This window comes from Pituophis catenifer, unplaced genomic scaffold (assembly GCF_029215685.1).
Source record: "Pituophis catenifer annectens isolate HBS135680 unplaced genomic scaffold, rPitCat1.0.hap2 SCAF_1, whole genome shotgun sequence".
Lineage (NCBI taxonomy): Eukaryota > Metazoa > Chordata > Lepidosauria > Squamata > Colubridae > Pituophis > Pituophis catenifer.
This window is the reverse complement of record NW_027256881.1, coordinates 246,612,080-246,626,881: the sequence shown is the minus strand read 5'-3', so window position 1 is coordinate 246,626,881 and position 14,802 is coordinate 246,612,080. Positions and strand designations below refer to the sequence as shown.

Here is a 14,802-nt window from a genome sequence, read left to right as displayed (position 1 = left end):
TGCATAAAGATTTTAATTGGCTCTTCTTAATCCCTGCCTGATGCTTTAACAAGCATGTGATCGAACAGAAATACATATGCATTTCTTAATATGCAAAATTAAATTATGCATACTCTGTGCTGTGATTTTTGCAATGTAGGACAGGAGTTTCAAATGCTAGGTTTGTAGATTTCAGCTCAATATTCAGGATATTCCTCTCATAATGGTTTGGGTAATGAAAAATTTTAAAGTGATAAAATGCTGCAACGTACTCTGAGGCCTACACGATTAAAGCGGAGTTTTGGCTCAGATGAATTAAAAGTATATGCAACCTGGAATATGTGATTTTGAAGGCTGTTGGATGGAAGTAAGCAAATTGCTTTAATAAAAATAATAATTCTGTATTTTGCAGAAGCCTTAGATTCTTCAAAACATCAAGAACTCTATTGTAAAGAAGATTGTTATTTGGGAGCAGTAAGACAGTAATCAGTAAATTATGTGAAGTACAGATAAAGCATCTAGGATTAAATCAAAATCAGATGTGAAACATGATATAAGCTATAACTTTAGGATACCTTTTTCCTTTTCCTCTAGCTGATTTGTTTATCGAACTTTAGCGCCTGCTGCATGGGGAATAAGTTGAATGCTTCTGGAGATTGAAATGGTAGCATTAAGTAGAGCTTTCTTTAGACTCTAGACCAGGGGTGTCAAACTCAAGGCCCGTGGGGTGCTTAGATCTGGCCTGTGGGGCTGACCTGGAAACAGCAAAGGACCGGTCTGCAGTACCTCTGCCAGTGAAAATGGAGCTCGGGAGGACTGCATGCGGTCAGAGGGTTGCAGTAGGCCATTACGGCCAAAAATGGAGCTCAGGCACCCCGACACCAGTGATGTCAAGCTGGCCACACCCACCCTGGCCAAGCCCACCTCAGCCCCCCAAGGTCAAACACAACCCTAATATGGCTCTCAATGAAATCAAGTTTGACAGCCTTGCTCTAGACCAGTGGTTCTCAACCTGTGGGTCGCGACCCCTTTGGGGGGCGAACAACCCTTTCACAGGGGTCGCCTAAGACCATCGGAAAACACATATTTTCAATGGTTTTAGGAATAATTTTATGGTTGGGGGTCACCACAACATGAGGAACTGTATTAAAGGGTCGCGGCATTAGGAAGGTTGAGAACCACTGCTCTAGACCAAGAGTCTCCAAACTTGGCAACTTTAAGAGTTGTGGACTTCTGGAAATTGAGTAGTATCTAAAGACTATAGTTTTTCCCAGATCTGAGCTAGGGCAAAATATATCAGTACCAACATAGCATACTTGCAATATCTGACTACTTTTTCCTCCTCTTTTTCTCTTTTTCTCAGGTTTGGCACAATGACTTGGCCTACAGGGCTTTAGCAGCGTGGCAAAAGTTGACTGTTTTCAAGTTGCCTTTCCCCTTCCCCCTCCTCCTTCACTTTTGGGATATCTGAGCTGGCTTCTCTTCCCTGGGTGTTCCTTTCCTTTTCCCACTTGCTGCGGAAGGGACCAGTCTACCATGGCCGGGGACAAACTTCCACACAAAGTGATGGATCCCAAGAAGCTTGCCAGCCTCTTGAAGAGTGGGACAGAAGGAATGTTGGTCATTGATAGCCGCTCCTTTGTGGAGTACAACTCCTGGCATGTTCTCAACTCTGTCAACATCTGCTGTTCCAAGCTGGTCAAAAGAAGGCTTCAGCAAGACAAGGTATCCATCACCGAGCTCATCCAGCCAGCCTCCAGTATAAAGGTACTTAACCTTAGGCCTTAGTTATCCACCAAATTTAAATCGTAGTGTGACTCAATGTTCCTGTCATAAGTCCTAATTTTAAAGAACATGCTCCATTATATGTAGCAATGCAATAAGGTGGGTTAGGTTTAAAAAAACAACAAAATCCTTAAGGTTAGAGTTTCAAATGCAAGTCCTGCATTTGATTTTATAGTCCTTTTCTTTTATGCAGTTTTCTAATTTTATCTAATCCTATGGGGGAGGGGGGAGAGATAAGCCTTTCTTCCATCAGTCTTTCATTCCTGATTATAGATAGATTTGTTGCATGATAGAAAACAGTGGTGGGGTATCTATGTCTCTAACTTCAACTCTTAAGTTTCCTGTTTATTGATAACGCTGGTTGGGGTTGGAAACCCCAACCAGCGTTCCAGTCCGGCTTCAGGCCCGGGTACAGCACGGAAACGGCATTGGTCGCGTTGGTTGATGATCTCTGGAGGGCTCGGGACAGAGGTTGCTCCTCTGTTCTGGTCCTATTAGATCTCTCAGCGGCTTTTGATACCATCGACCATGGTATCATGCTGCGCCGGTTGGAGGGGTTGGGAGTGGGAGGCACTGTTTTACGGTGGTTCTCCTCCTATCTCTCCGACAGGTCGCAGTCTGTGTTGGCTGGAGGGCAGAGGTCGACCTCAAGGCACTTGGTTTGTGGGGTGCCACAAGGGTCGGTCCTCTCGCCTCTCCTGTTCAACATTTATGTGAAGCCGCTGGGCGAGATCATCCGTGGTTTTGGGGTGCAGTGCCATCTGTACGCTGATGACACCCAGCTGTACATCTCCACCCCAGACCACCCCAACGATGCCCTTGAAGTGATGTCCCGGTGCCTGGAGGCGGTGCGGGTCTGGATGGGGCGGAACAGGCTCCGACTCAATCCCTCCAAGACTGAGTGGCTGTGGCTGCCGGCGTCCCGATATAGTCAGCTGGTGCCATCGCTGACTATTGGGGGCGAGACATTGGCCCCCACGGAGAGGGTGCGTAACTTGGGTGTCCTCCTGGACGCACGGCTGTCCTTAGAAGAGCATTTGACGGCCGTGGCCAGGGGGGCTTTCTATCAGGTTCGCCTGATACGCCAGTTGCGCCCCTTTCTGGATCGGGACTCCCTATGCACGGTCACTCATGCCCTCGTTACTTCCCGCCTTGACTACTGTAATGCTCTCTACATGGGGCTCCCCTTGAGGAGCACTCGGAGGCTCCAACTGGTGCAGAATGCGGCCGCGCGGGTACTTATGGGGGCGGCATGGCGCTCCCACGTGACACCTCTCCTGCGCGAGCTGCATTGGCTTCCGGTGGTCTTCCGAGTGCGCTTCAAGGTGTTGGTTCTCATCTTCAAAGCGCTCCATGGCTTAGGACCCAGTTATTTACGAGACCACCTTCTGCCTCCGATAACCTCCCACCGGCCAACACGCTCCCACAGAGAGGGTCTCCTCAGGGTGCCGTCTGTCAGGCAATGTCGGCTGGCGACCCCCCGGGGAAGAGCCTTCTCTGTGGGGGCACCCGCCCTCTGGAATGAGCTGCCCCCAGGGATACGACTAATCCCGGATCTCCGGACCTTCCGCCGGGCCCTGAAGACGTTTTTATTTCAGCAAGCCGGGCTGGGTTAAAAAAATTTTTAATTGGTGAATTTTATGGGTAATGGGGTTTTAAATTGGAGAAGCCTAAGATAATTTAATTCTGTTTTAATGTATTTTAATATTTGTATTGTGTGTTTTTAATTTTGGCTGTTCACCGCCCCGAGTCCTTCGGGAGAGGGGGCGGTATAAAAATTTAATAAATAAATAAATAAATAAATAAATAAAATCTAATCCTATGGGGGAGGGGGGAGAGATAAGCCTTTCTTCCATCAGTCTTTCATTCCTGATTATAGATAGATTTGTTGCATGATAGAAAACAGTGGTGGGGTATCTATGTCTCTAACTTCAACTCTTAAGTTTCCTGTTTATTGATAACGCTGGTTGGGGTTTCAGTTCAGCAGTATGTAGAGTACTGTAATATCCACATTTTCGTTATTTGGTTATAAAGAATAAGGACTCCAAAGAACTCCATGTAATGTGTAGTTCCATCTTAAACCAAAACATGGATAGAAGAGAGCCAAACATTATCTAATGTGAATATAGCATGGGTGCTGGGTAAAATGTACTGTTTCCTTTGCGATGGAGATCTGTTGAGGAATCTGGAGTTTTAGTTTTACAAATTCATAGATTACATGATCTTGCACTTTTCTATCCCTGTTTAGGGCCAGTGTTTTATTTCTTCCTTTCTGATTTATTTATTATTTCTCTTTATTTCTGGGACTTGTCACATACTGTAGGTTTTATAATATGGAAATCATGTATTGTCTCTTTATGTCTATTTTGATATGTGTGATGTCATTACTGAGAACAAACGAAGCCAATTCAAAGTGAGCTTTCTTTTGTGTTATCAGAAAATCCTCCCCCTACATGAAAAACAACAAGAATGAATGGGTAGATGGTTTATGATAGGGGAATGACTCTCACCCAAAAATATAATTAATACAAAATATACATTTTAAAGATTATCCTGTCAACCAAGAGAATAAAGAAAGACATTAAAGTATCACTGATGATTTTTTTCAAGCAGGAATATAATTCAAAGGTTAACTATTGTGTGTTTTAGTTATGGTAGAAAGTAGCTTATATATTTTAAATATTCAGAGGAATAAGCCTGGTTAAGAAAGCATCCATACAGCTTTAACATAAAAATCTTGTATCACCAACTATTTGGAGGTGATAACAAGTAAGAACATGGCAAAAATCCAGTAAATTCTACTTGAATAGTCAAAAAACTGTTGATAGTCTTTCAACAGAAGCTACTTGGCTGACCTAGGCTATGAATCAGTTCCTGTATGGACAAACAATTGATTAAAACAGGAAGGGAAGGATAGAACAAATTCTATGGAAGCTATTCAATAATTTACAGCAGCAGTAATGCTATTTATTTGTTCTATGTAATCTGCACCACAAAATGAAATTGAATTGAATCCTTGCTGATAGGATGGGTGAAAGAGAAATCACTAATGGATTTATCCATCTATCCATCTCTCTCTCTCTCTTTCTCTCTCCCTCCCCCTCCCCTCCCCCTCTCCCTTTCTCCTCCCTCCTCTCTTTCTCTCTCTCTTTTCCCTCTCTCTCTCCCCACCTCTCTCCCCACTCTCTCTCACACACATGTATGTACGTATGTATATATCCTGTTTCCCCTAAAATAAGACGTCCCTTGATAATAAGCCCAATCGGGTTTTTGAGCGCATGCACTAAAATAACCCCCCCCCCGAAAATAAGGCCTGCCCGAAAATATTTAAACACATGTGCAGCCAGTCCCCGCCATTCCTCTGGTTTCCTCCAAGCACCCCAAAATAATAAGACCTCTCCGAAAATAAGGCCAAGCGCTTATTTCGGGGTTCAAAAAAATACAAGGCAGGGTCTTATTTTTGGGAAAACATGGTACACACACACACATACACACACACACATCCCTGCCCTCTCTCTCTTGTGTATATGTATATCCCCTCTCTCTCTTGTATCTCTCTCTCTCTCATATCTCTCATAGTATAATGTTCCAAATTATATGTACCCAAAAATACTGTACATAACAACAAATTTAGTGTTAATTTTAGTCACTTATTCAGATTTGAAAACATACATTTAAGAATTAGGAATGATTACATCAGGCATTACACTATGAAAGGAATATATACTCTGCTTTTATTGATAATGTTAGTTTTCTTCCACATTCCCCATCTCTGGAAATCAATATCCTTGTTTATCTATAAATGGGAAAATAAGGGGAAGGATAGAATAAATTATCTCAAACGGAATTAGCTGGTTAAGATAAAACTATGTAAAATGCTATGTGGAATTTCCATTGCAGTTCTACGTCTGGCTAATTCTGTTTCTCTCTGAACTCCTGGCCAAATGCATATATTTTGTTCTCAAGAATTTCGGGTTAACAGAAGTATAATCCTTTGAAGTGGGATTTATGTCAGTGAAAATTACTGTAGGCAGAGCCAGTTGTGTGCTGAAAGAGGAAGACCATGGGCAATCCTTTTTACTTTACTAAGGGCAGCCTTGGATGTCCATGGATATCAGAAAAGTTGTATATGTTCATTTAACTGAGGAAGTGCTGAGTGCTACTTTTTCTGAAATTGGAGAGCGTAATAAAGGAGAATATTTGTAGCTCAGGGTTGAAATGAGGGGTCCTTGGTGCTATTTAAAATTGGTTATTTTCTTGTAGTCATTTCATAACTCAAACTAGGTAACATCATCAGATTCAATACTAACATCACTAGCTCTGATTATGTTGCCTAATTTGGGTAATGAAACATCTACAAGAAAACAACCAAGCTCGGAGAACACCACAAACCCCTCAGACTGGCTATTGTAATGGATTTGAGAGTCTGCAGGCAGGATGGAAGTATTGTAGATATTCCAAAGCAGTATAAAGCCACTACTCTCTTCCAGTGATAAAGTCAGGGGTAGGGTTTAAGATGGGATTGGCAATTTGAAGGGTATTTTTCCCCCAAGTCAGTACAGGTAAGTCCTCAACTTAACAACCATTCATTTACCAACTCTTCAAAGTTACAACACCACTGGTCCTATGACCAGTCTTTGCAATTACCAGAGTCATAACATCCCCACAGTCACTTGATCAAAATTTGGGCGCTCGGCAATATGTATTTATGATGGTTGCAGTATCCCAGGGCTGTGTAATTATCATTGGCAACCTTTCTAACTGGCTTCTGATAAACCAAGTTAATAGCGGAACCCGGGTTTTCTTAATGGCCACCTGATTCGATTAACAATCAGAGTAATTCATTGAACAACCTTGGTAAAAAGGTTGTAAAATTGACTGTGCCTCACTTAATAATTACCTTGCTTAGCAATGGAAATTCTGGTTCCAATTGCGGTCATAAGTCGAGGACTACCTGTAGCAAGGATTATAGCAATAGATTTCCTGTTTGGGCCTGGGACTCAGATCTTTTCAAGAAGAAGGACTGGAATCTGTAGGTAAAGCCAACAGGGGAAGCACAGGCAAAAGCATCAGGAATGTTTTATTTCTTTTCAATTGCTTCTGTGCTTAATTGGATAGCTGGCTGAGGAATTCTGAGAACTGAAGTCCACATATCTTAAACTTGCTAAGGTTCAGAAACATTGGCAGTTTTTACCCTTGTTCACATTCTGAGTTTTTTTTTAATTTGAGTTGTAGTGGTTAATGATTGCTTGAACTTGCATATACGTAGTTAGTGGCCTCATAACTTAGTTTAGCTCTTTTTTTTTTTTTTTGAAATATGTACTTTGTACTTTTTATTATTTTTTAAATCCTTTATTTATTGTTATTTTGGTATGTGGCTTACCTAAGCACCGTGCACTGTTTGGGCCTTGTTTTCTGGATAAAAGGGGGACACTGGAGCAGCTTGTTTAAAAATATAATCCTGGAGAAGGGGATTTCCCCTTCTGTTTTACCCAGATTCCAGAATATTGTCAGAAAAGGAGAGGAATATCTTCTCACAAAAGGTGGTAGCTGCTTAGCTTATCCTGAGTGGAATTCTTCCAACTGAGGTACAGCTATACCCAGATACCTAGAGGGAGATATCTGTCAGGCTCAGGATGGATAAAAATCGATGATATTTTTTAAAAAAAAATCAAGAAAAATTGATTTTTTTTATTTAAATCAGATTTTTTTTATTTAAATCGGATTTTTTAATTATTTTTATCAAATTTATTTTAATAAAATGCTTTTGGAGTAAAAATCTATCTAAAGATAGTTTTCTATTTAAGATACATTAATCAGTTTATTCAGCATGAAATGGAGCTTAGTTATGTAGCATGAGGCTGTATATTCTGCAATATTGGGTACTTACGAGACCGCCTTCTGCCTCCGATAGCCTCCCATCAACCAGTACGCTCCCACAGAGAGGGTCTCCTCAGGGTGCTGTCGGTTAGACAGTGTCGACTGGCGACCCCCAGGGGGAGAGCCTTCCCTGTGGGGGCACCTACCCTCTGGAACAAGCTGCCCTCGGAGATTCGTCAGATTCGCGCCCTTAAAACATTATTATTCCATCAAGCAGTGCTGGCCTAAAATATTATTTTAATGGGTTATTTTATTTTAGATTATTGGCCAAACTATTTAATAATTTTAAATTGTTTTTAACTTTTATATTGTTGGTTTTTTATCTTGGCTGTACACCGCCCTGAGTCCTTCGGGAGAAGGGCGGTATAAAAATTTAATAAATTTAATAAATAAAAAAAAAAAATAATATTGGGACTGTCGGTGAGTCAACAGCAGGTCAGAGGAGGAGCTGCTGCGGGACAGAGATGACAGTTAAAAATTATGATTTAAATCAAGCCTTTTTACTAGTGATTTAAATCATGATTTAAATCCACTCTGGTCAGACTGGTGTTTGTTTGTTTGTTTGTTTGTTTGTTTGTTTGTTAACAAGTACATGGAAACAAGTATCAGTATAGACATAGACATGGACACATGAAAATTGGCACAAATAAATGGATATAAATAAGCAAAACATAGCTATAAACACATAAAATGAGTACATATAAATGGGGACAGTAGGACAGGGAAAGTAGGCACGCTGGTGCACTTATGCACGCCCCCTTAGGGACCTCTTAAAAATCGTGTAAGGTCCACGGTAGACAGTTTAAGGTAAAAGGTATGGGGGTTAGAGAAACTAACTAACAGGATCAGGTACAGTATTCCAGACATTTACTACTCTATTGCTGAAGTCGTATTTTCTGCAATCAAGATTAGAGCGGATTACATTTAGTTTGTATCTATTGATAGCCCTTGTGTTATTGCGGTTGAAATTAAAGAACTCATTTATAGGTAGGACGTTATGGTAGATAATCTTGTGTACTAAGCTTAGGTCAGAACGTAGATGGCGTAGTTCAAGGTTATCGAGGCCTAAAATTTCATGCCTGGTGGTATAAGGAATTTTATTGCGAGCATAGGAGTTGAGTACTCTTCTTGTAAAATACCTCTGGACCCTCTCTAATGTATTAATGTCTGAAATACAGTGTGGCTTCCAGGCAGGTGAGCAGTATTCAAGGATAGGTCTGGCAAAGGTTTTGTATGCCCTAGTTAAAAGTATAGCATTACCAGAGAGAAAACTTCATAAAATAAGGTTGACAACTCTTAGTGCCTTTTTAGCAATGTTGTTACAATAAGCTCTGGGGCTTAGATCTTTTGAAATGAGTACTCCTAGGTCCTTGACAGAGTGTGGGTCATCTTTTAAATCATTTCCGCCCAGCTTGTATTTGATGTTCTGATTTTTATTGCCAATGTGCAGGACTGAGCATTTGTTAGCAGAGATGTGGAGTTGCCAATTGTTTGACCATTCAGATACATAATCTAGGTTGTTTTGTAAGGTAATAGAATTGTCTGTAGTGTTAAATAGTTTTACATTGTCGGCAAAGAGGACGCAGCTGCTTGAAATATGATCACAAAGGTCGTTTATATAGAGCAGAAAGAGTGTTGGTCCTAGAACGCTGCCTTGGGGAACACCACTGTTAACTGCTGCAGGGTTTGATATAGCGTTTCCAATGTTAACTACTTGTTGCCTGATAGGAATGTAGCTATCCACTTGTGCAAAGATCCAGAAATGCTATAAGAACTTAGTTTTAACATAAATTTGTCATGTACCACTGAATCAAAGGCTTTGCAGAAGTCTATGTAGATTGCATTTATTGCTTTACCCTGGTCGAATTGAGAAGTCCAAATGTTTTTGCAGGGTATGAGTTGCAGATTATATGGCAAATTTTTCTTGGAACCAAATTGCTTATTAGAGAGTAGGTTACTTGTCACTAAGTGGAGGGTGATGGATTGGTTTATGATGGATTCCATGACTTTACAGGTGATACAGCAAAGGGAGATTGGTCTATAATTCTCAACAAAGCTGGGGTCACCTTTTTTGAAGATAGGTATGACTGTTGCTAATGACCATATGTCAGGCAAGGAGCTCATTCTAAAAGATACTTCATAGATAGTGCTTAGAGGTTCAGCTATGATGGAGGAGAGCTTTTTTAGAAAGTAGGCACATATTCCATCAGGACCAATAGATAGAGATGGCTTTAGATTGTGTAGTGCCCTTTTGACGGTATCTTCAGTAAAATCAATGTGGATTAGATCATTGCAATTGGTTGTGGTATGACTAGGAAATGAGGGAGAGATGCCATTGCTGTTGACAATGTGTTATATGATTAGTATAGCCACCCTGCTAAAACTGCTAATGGCAATTCAGAGTTTTCCATGAGATGTTAAATGCAGATCTGTCATTTGATTTATTTGGCTGTTCTCTCCATCTGCCTTTTTAGAACTCCCCACTAGCTTCTGTTCATATCTTTTTAAACATTTTTCCTATCTTATTATCCTGCCCTACACTCTATTTGATAGATGGCACAGGTCCAGTGCACCTAAGACATTTCTAGCAAAGTACTACCAAAGCAAACTCAGTCTCAGTCTCTTGGGTTTAGCAGTCTTGGATTTCCAGGGTCTTGAAATGAATTGTAGATTTCTAGAAATACATTTTAATTTCTATGGTCTTCTTTTAGATTGCAATTCACAGTTTGGAACAAGGAAAGGGGGATATTTCCCAGAAACTATCAAAGAGAGCCAGCCATGTGGTCTAACAAGGGGAACCCACAGAGGTTGAAGCTGCATGGTCATTCAAAGGGATGTAGAAAGACAGCCCCTATAGCCAGTCAAATCAAATATACTTTGCATTGTCTCATAACATGAAGGGGCAGAATCAAAATCATTGGGCTTTTGACTGCTGGATTTAAAAAATAATGATAAGCAGACTTCCTTTTCCCTTATTCTAAATTAAATGCTGGAATGAAAAAGGTGTTATGGAGGAGGGAGGCAAATAGGTTTATTTGTGAAAACCCCAGCCTTGCTAGTACAAATTAATTTGGGGGCTAGAAACCTGGGGGCACTGTGTTGCTCAATTCTGTGTCTATGTTTTTGGTGTAGGATAACCTCCACTTTCAATCCAAAGTAAGAAAAATCCTTTGGAGTAGGCATACACCAATTCCTGTTTTCCTAGGTCTACATGAGAGACTCATGAACCCAGGAAAATCTGCATTTGAGATACAGGTGTTGTAAGTTGCTTTGAAGTAAGCAGAGATGTATCTTTGGTGCTTCCTTGCCAACAAACACATATTTCCCTGTGTGAGCCCAAGACCTTCTATAAGGATATTAACACGAGTATGGTATATGTGACCGTGCTTACTTCAAATCACCTTTTCTGGTTTGGATCTGAAGTGTAGCCTTTATTAGGTTGGTTTTAGCTCTTTTAAATCGAACTCTATTCAGGTAGAAGGCAAAGTAGTTCCTACAGCTGTGAAATTTTCGTAGCCCTGTTCTATAGTGAAATTATGTTCGGTTGTCTACATTTCATAACATGGTTGGTTACATGGTAGAAGAAAAAGACCCAGGAGGTGGTTTTAAAAGAAGTCAGGAGGTGGTGTGGTGGGGGAGGTTGTGTTCCAAGGAAATTTCTGCCTAGATTTTTTTTTCTTCAAATAAGCACATTGCACATTTGGCAGTAGATCCCATTCAGTTCAGTTGGATTATATGACAAGGTAAGCCTGTAATAGACTAGAGGCTTAATTATCACTCCTTGGTACTGCGTGTTCTCATTTCCTTTAACCACAGTTCCATTTGCAGCACTTAAGCAGGTTCCCACCATGTTATCCAGATGCTAGGAAAAAGCTTCATTTTTTCCCCTTGTTTCTGTATCAGAAATCATCCTTGTGGGGCATGCTTTTCTTTTTTTCTTTTTTCTTTTTCTTTTTTCAGTGCCTAGGATTTAGATTTTTGCCTGTGCCGCTCCCAGTTTAAATTAGCAAAAAGCAAGGTGCTTATATAGAGTTCCTTTTTTGTTCCACTTGGTAGACCTGGCTTTTCTTTAAAAGAAGCCAGCTATTTTTTGAAGTTCAGCAGCCATCTTTTCCCAGAAGCTGCGTTTTTGGGGGGTTTTTTAGCATTTCTTCTTCCTTTCCCTCCCCCAATTTTTATTATTTTGTAGCAAAGGAGGGTAATTCAAGCGATTAATCAAATGCTGGGCCCAGCTGGAACCATCTGTAGGGTCTTCCTCTTCCCCTCCCCTTAAATGTATGCATATGGTTTATTGAATTTGGCTAGCATGACATCACCCCTGCCTGAATCTTTGTGTGTGAGGAAAAAAAAATATCCTTGGCCTTCTGTCTGCTATATTCAAGGCCATGAGGAATGATTCTTGAATGTTTTTCTTTAGCTCTGTGTTCCAACAGAGGAACACAGTGCATTTTTAGAGGTCTCTTTGGGTGAGCATGGATATATGTCAGTGTTGAATTCTCAGAGAGCTTTTTGGTCTAGAGTGCTTTATTAATATTTTCCAAATAGAAAGTAGCTAGACAAATTTGTGGTAAGGCACAGTCAAGACATGTGTAAGGAGCCACTTCTAAATGGACATTGCAGAGTCATCCTGAGTTTACCTTCCTTCCTTCCTTCCTTCCTTCCTTCCTTCCTCCCTCCCTCCCTCCCTCCCTCCCTCCCTCCTCAAATTTTCAACCATTCTGGTTGTAACATTGGGCTTTAGATAAATACCGTGTTTCCCTGAAAATAAGACCCTGTCTTATATTTTTTTGAACCCTAAAATAAGCACTTGGCCTTATTGCCATGTGCTCAAAAGCCCGACTGGGCTTATTATCAGGGGATGTCTTATTTTGGGGGAAACAGGGTAGATGGGAGAGTTGTGCAGCACTCCAGATCTGAAATGAAAGAGCACTTGTGGGCACACCTGCTGCACCTGGCAAATTGCTAAAGACGCTTTTGTCTTTTCCTGGGATTATACAATTATATTTGAGCTAGAAGTACTTTTGTGCTAAAGTCGTACTGTACTCTTGCCAGTACATGGTAAAGAGTATTACAAATCATCGGATACAAAATATAAGAAAAAAAATGTTTTGTGGCAGGTGTTCTCAGACTTTTGATTCCAAAGCAGTCACTCAATCTAGCAAAAGGATGAATGGAGTCCTTGGTGCTGTCTGAGTTTGTTTATTTGCTTGCAGATGTTTCATTGCCCAACTAGGTAACATCACCATTACACAACTAGTCATTTCATCAGCACTGATTTATTTTATTTGCTTATTATCTATTTATTTATTTAACATGTTGCCCATCTCACTATTGATGATGATACCTAGTTGGGTAATGAAGTGTCTGCAAGCAAAAACCAAGTTTAGATAGCGTCAAGGACTCCACAGTTCAATTCTGAGCTACTGGTATGTATATTCTCTTCTATGGAAAATGATGTACCTATCTGGGCTCATACCTTGCTAGATATGCCTGTCAGATATTAGTAGATTCTCCTTCAAGTCAAACGCAACTCTGGATCACTTCGTACACAAATCCCTGTAACTTTCTTGGCAGTGGTGTAACTTTTTTTAGGGGGAAGGGTCTTCAAGTCAGGTTTTTTTTTTTACTTGTGACAACTACCTGGACAATTCCTTGAGGTTTTCTTGACAAGATTTTGAAAGTGGTTTGCTATTGCCTGCTTTGTGGGGCTGAGAGAGAATGACTGGCTCAAGGTATAATTTACTTGTCTTTGTACCTAAGGAGGGACAAATTCATAGTCTCTTGGTTTCTGGCCAGGTGCTTTCACCCACTACATAAATTGGCTTTCAGGTTTGCCATTGGCATTTCCTTCTGTGATTTCCGGTTGAGCCTAAAGCCCTGTATCTCTCCTATCTATTCATCGGATCCAAAGCTGCTTAGCTTCTGAATCCAGGTAAAGCTGATCTGTTCTGCCACATGCTGAGACCCAGTTGGTGATACTTGTGCCAAAAAGGAATCCTAATGATCCCCTTTCTCTTAGGATAGTTTTTGTTTTTTGTTTCTCCATGTCTTTTCATTTTAACTTCCAGCTGCTTTTGAGCCCCATGTGGCTTTTTAATCATTTAATTGATACTCCTGATTTGTACATTTTAAAATTCTATCCTACATAAAACAGAGTGAAACAAGAAAAAGGCCATAAAAATCTCTAAAGATAATGAATATGTCATGTTGTGCAGTTAAATAATTAATACTGAAGTCAGTTGAGTAGGGAATTAAGCATACAAGCAAATATATTTCTAAATAGTCTCCCAGCAGGCTCTTCAAAACACTGCACAATTGACAGAAAATGGGTGTCCTTCCCGGTTTACAGTGCCTGTTTGTTTCAAAAGATAAAAGAACTTAATATTCGTTTCTATTGGTAATTTTCATACTTGCTTTCTGAGATTCATTTTATTTTACTGGGAATCACTTTATATCTCTTTTTGGTAGATGCTAGCAGCCAAGATTGAAAAATCAGGTTTATGAAGGAGATGTTAAACCAGGAGATTTTGATTTAATACTTTTTATTTCTCTCTCCCCTCCTGCCTCCATCTACCCTCAGGTTTCACATTACCATTTTAAAGGTGAAAGCTGTTCATTGCTTCCTATGAAGGAACCAAAGATCAAATTATTGAATATTCTGTTGAAGCAATTAGAAATTTATAACAAAATAGATTGACACCACACCTTCTTTGTGGCAGCCCCTTAGATATTGGAACATTGCTATCATATGTCCTTCTTTTCATTAAACTGGACATACCCAATTCGAACAACCGTTCTTCCTTTGTTTTAGCCTCTGATCGTCTTTGTTCCTTTTCTCTGCACACTTTCTAGACTCTCAACATCTTTTCTATATTGTGGTGACCAAAACTGGATGCAATATTCCAAGTGTGGTCTTACCAAGGCATTACAAAATGGTATTAACACTTTACATGATCTTGATTCTATGCCTCTGTTAATGCAATTTAGGACTGCATTGGCTTTTTTTGGCAGCTGCAGCCCACTGCTGGCTCATATTTAAGTGATTGTCTACTAGAACTCCAAGATCCCTCTCACAGTTGCTACTATTGAGCCAGGTGCCACCTATTCTGTACCTGTGCATTGGGTTTTCCTTGCCTAAATGTAGAATCCTATTTTTCT

At 40.4% G+C, this 14,802-nt stretch overlaps 1 protein-coding gene across 1 annotated transcript in view; it reads left to right on the top strand.

The window, feature by feature from the left end:
* The first annotated feature begins 1,515 nt into the window (after positions 1-1,515).
* DUSP8 (dual specificity phosphatase 8) overlaps positions 1,516-14,802 on the top strand; it is a 95,888-nt gene continuing 82,601 nt past the window's right edge. The window contains exon 1 of the mRNA XM_070957406.1: positions 1,516-1,746. Within this exon, the coding sequence (XP_070813507.1) occupies positions 1,516-1,746 (231 nt within the window). The remainder of the gene's footprint in view (positions 1,747-14,802) is intronic.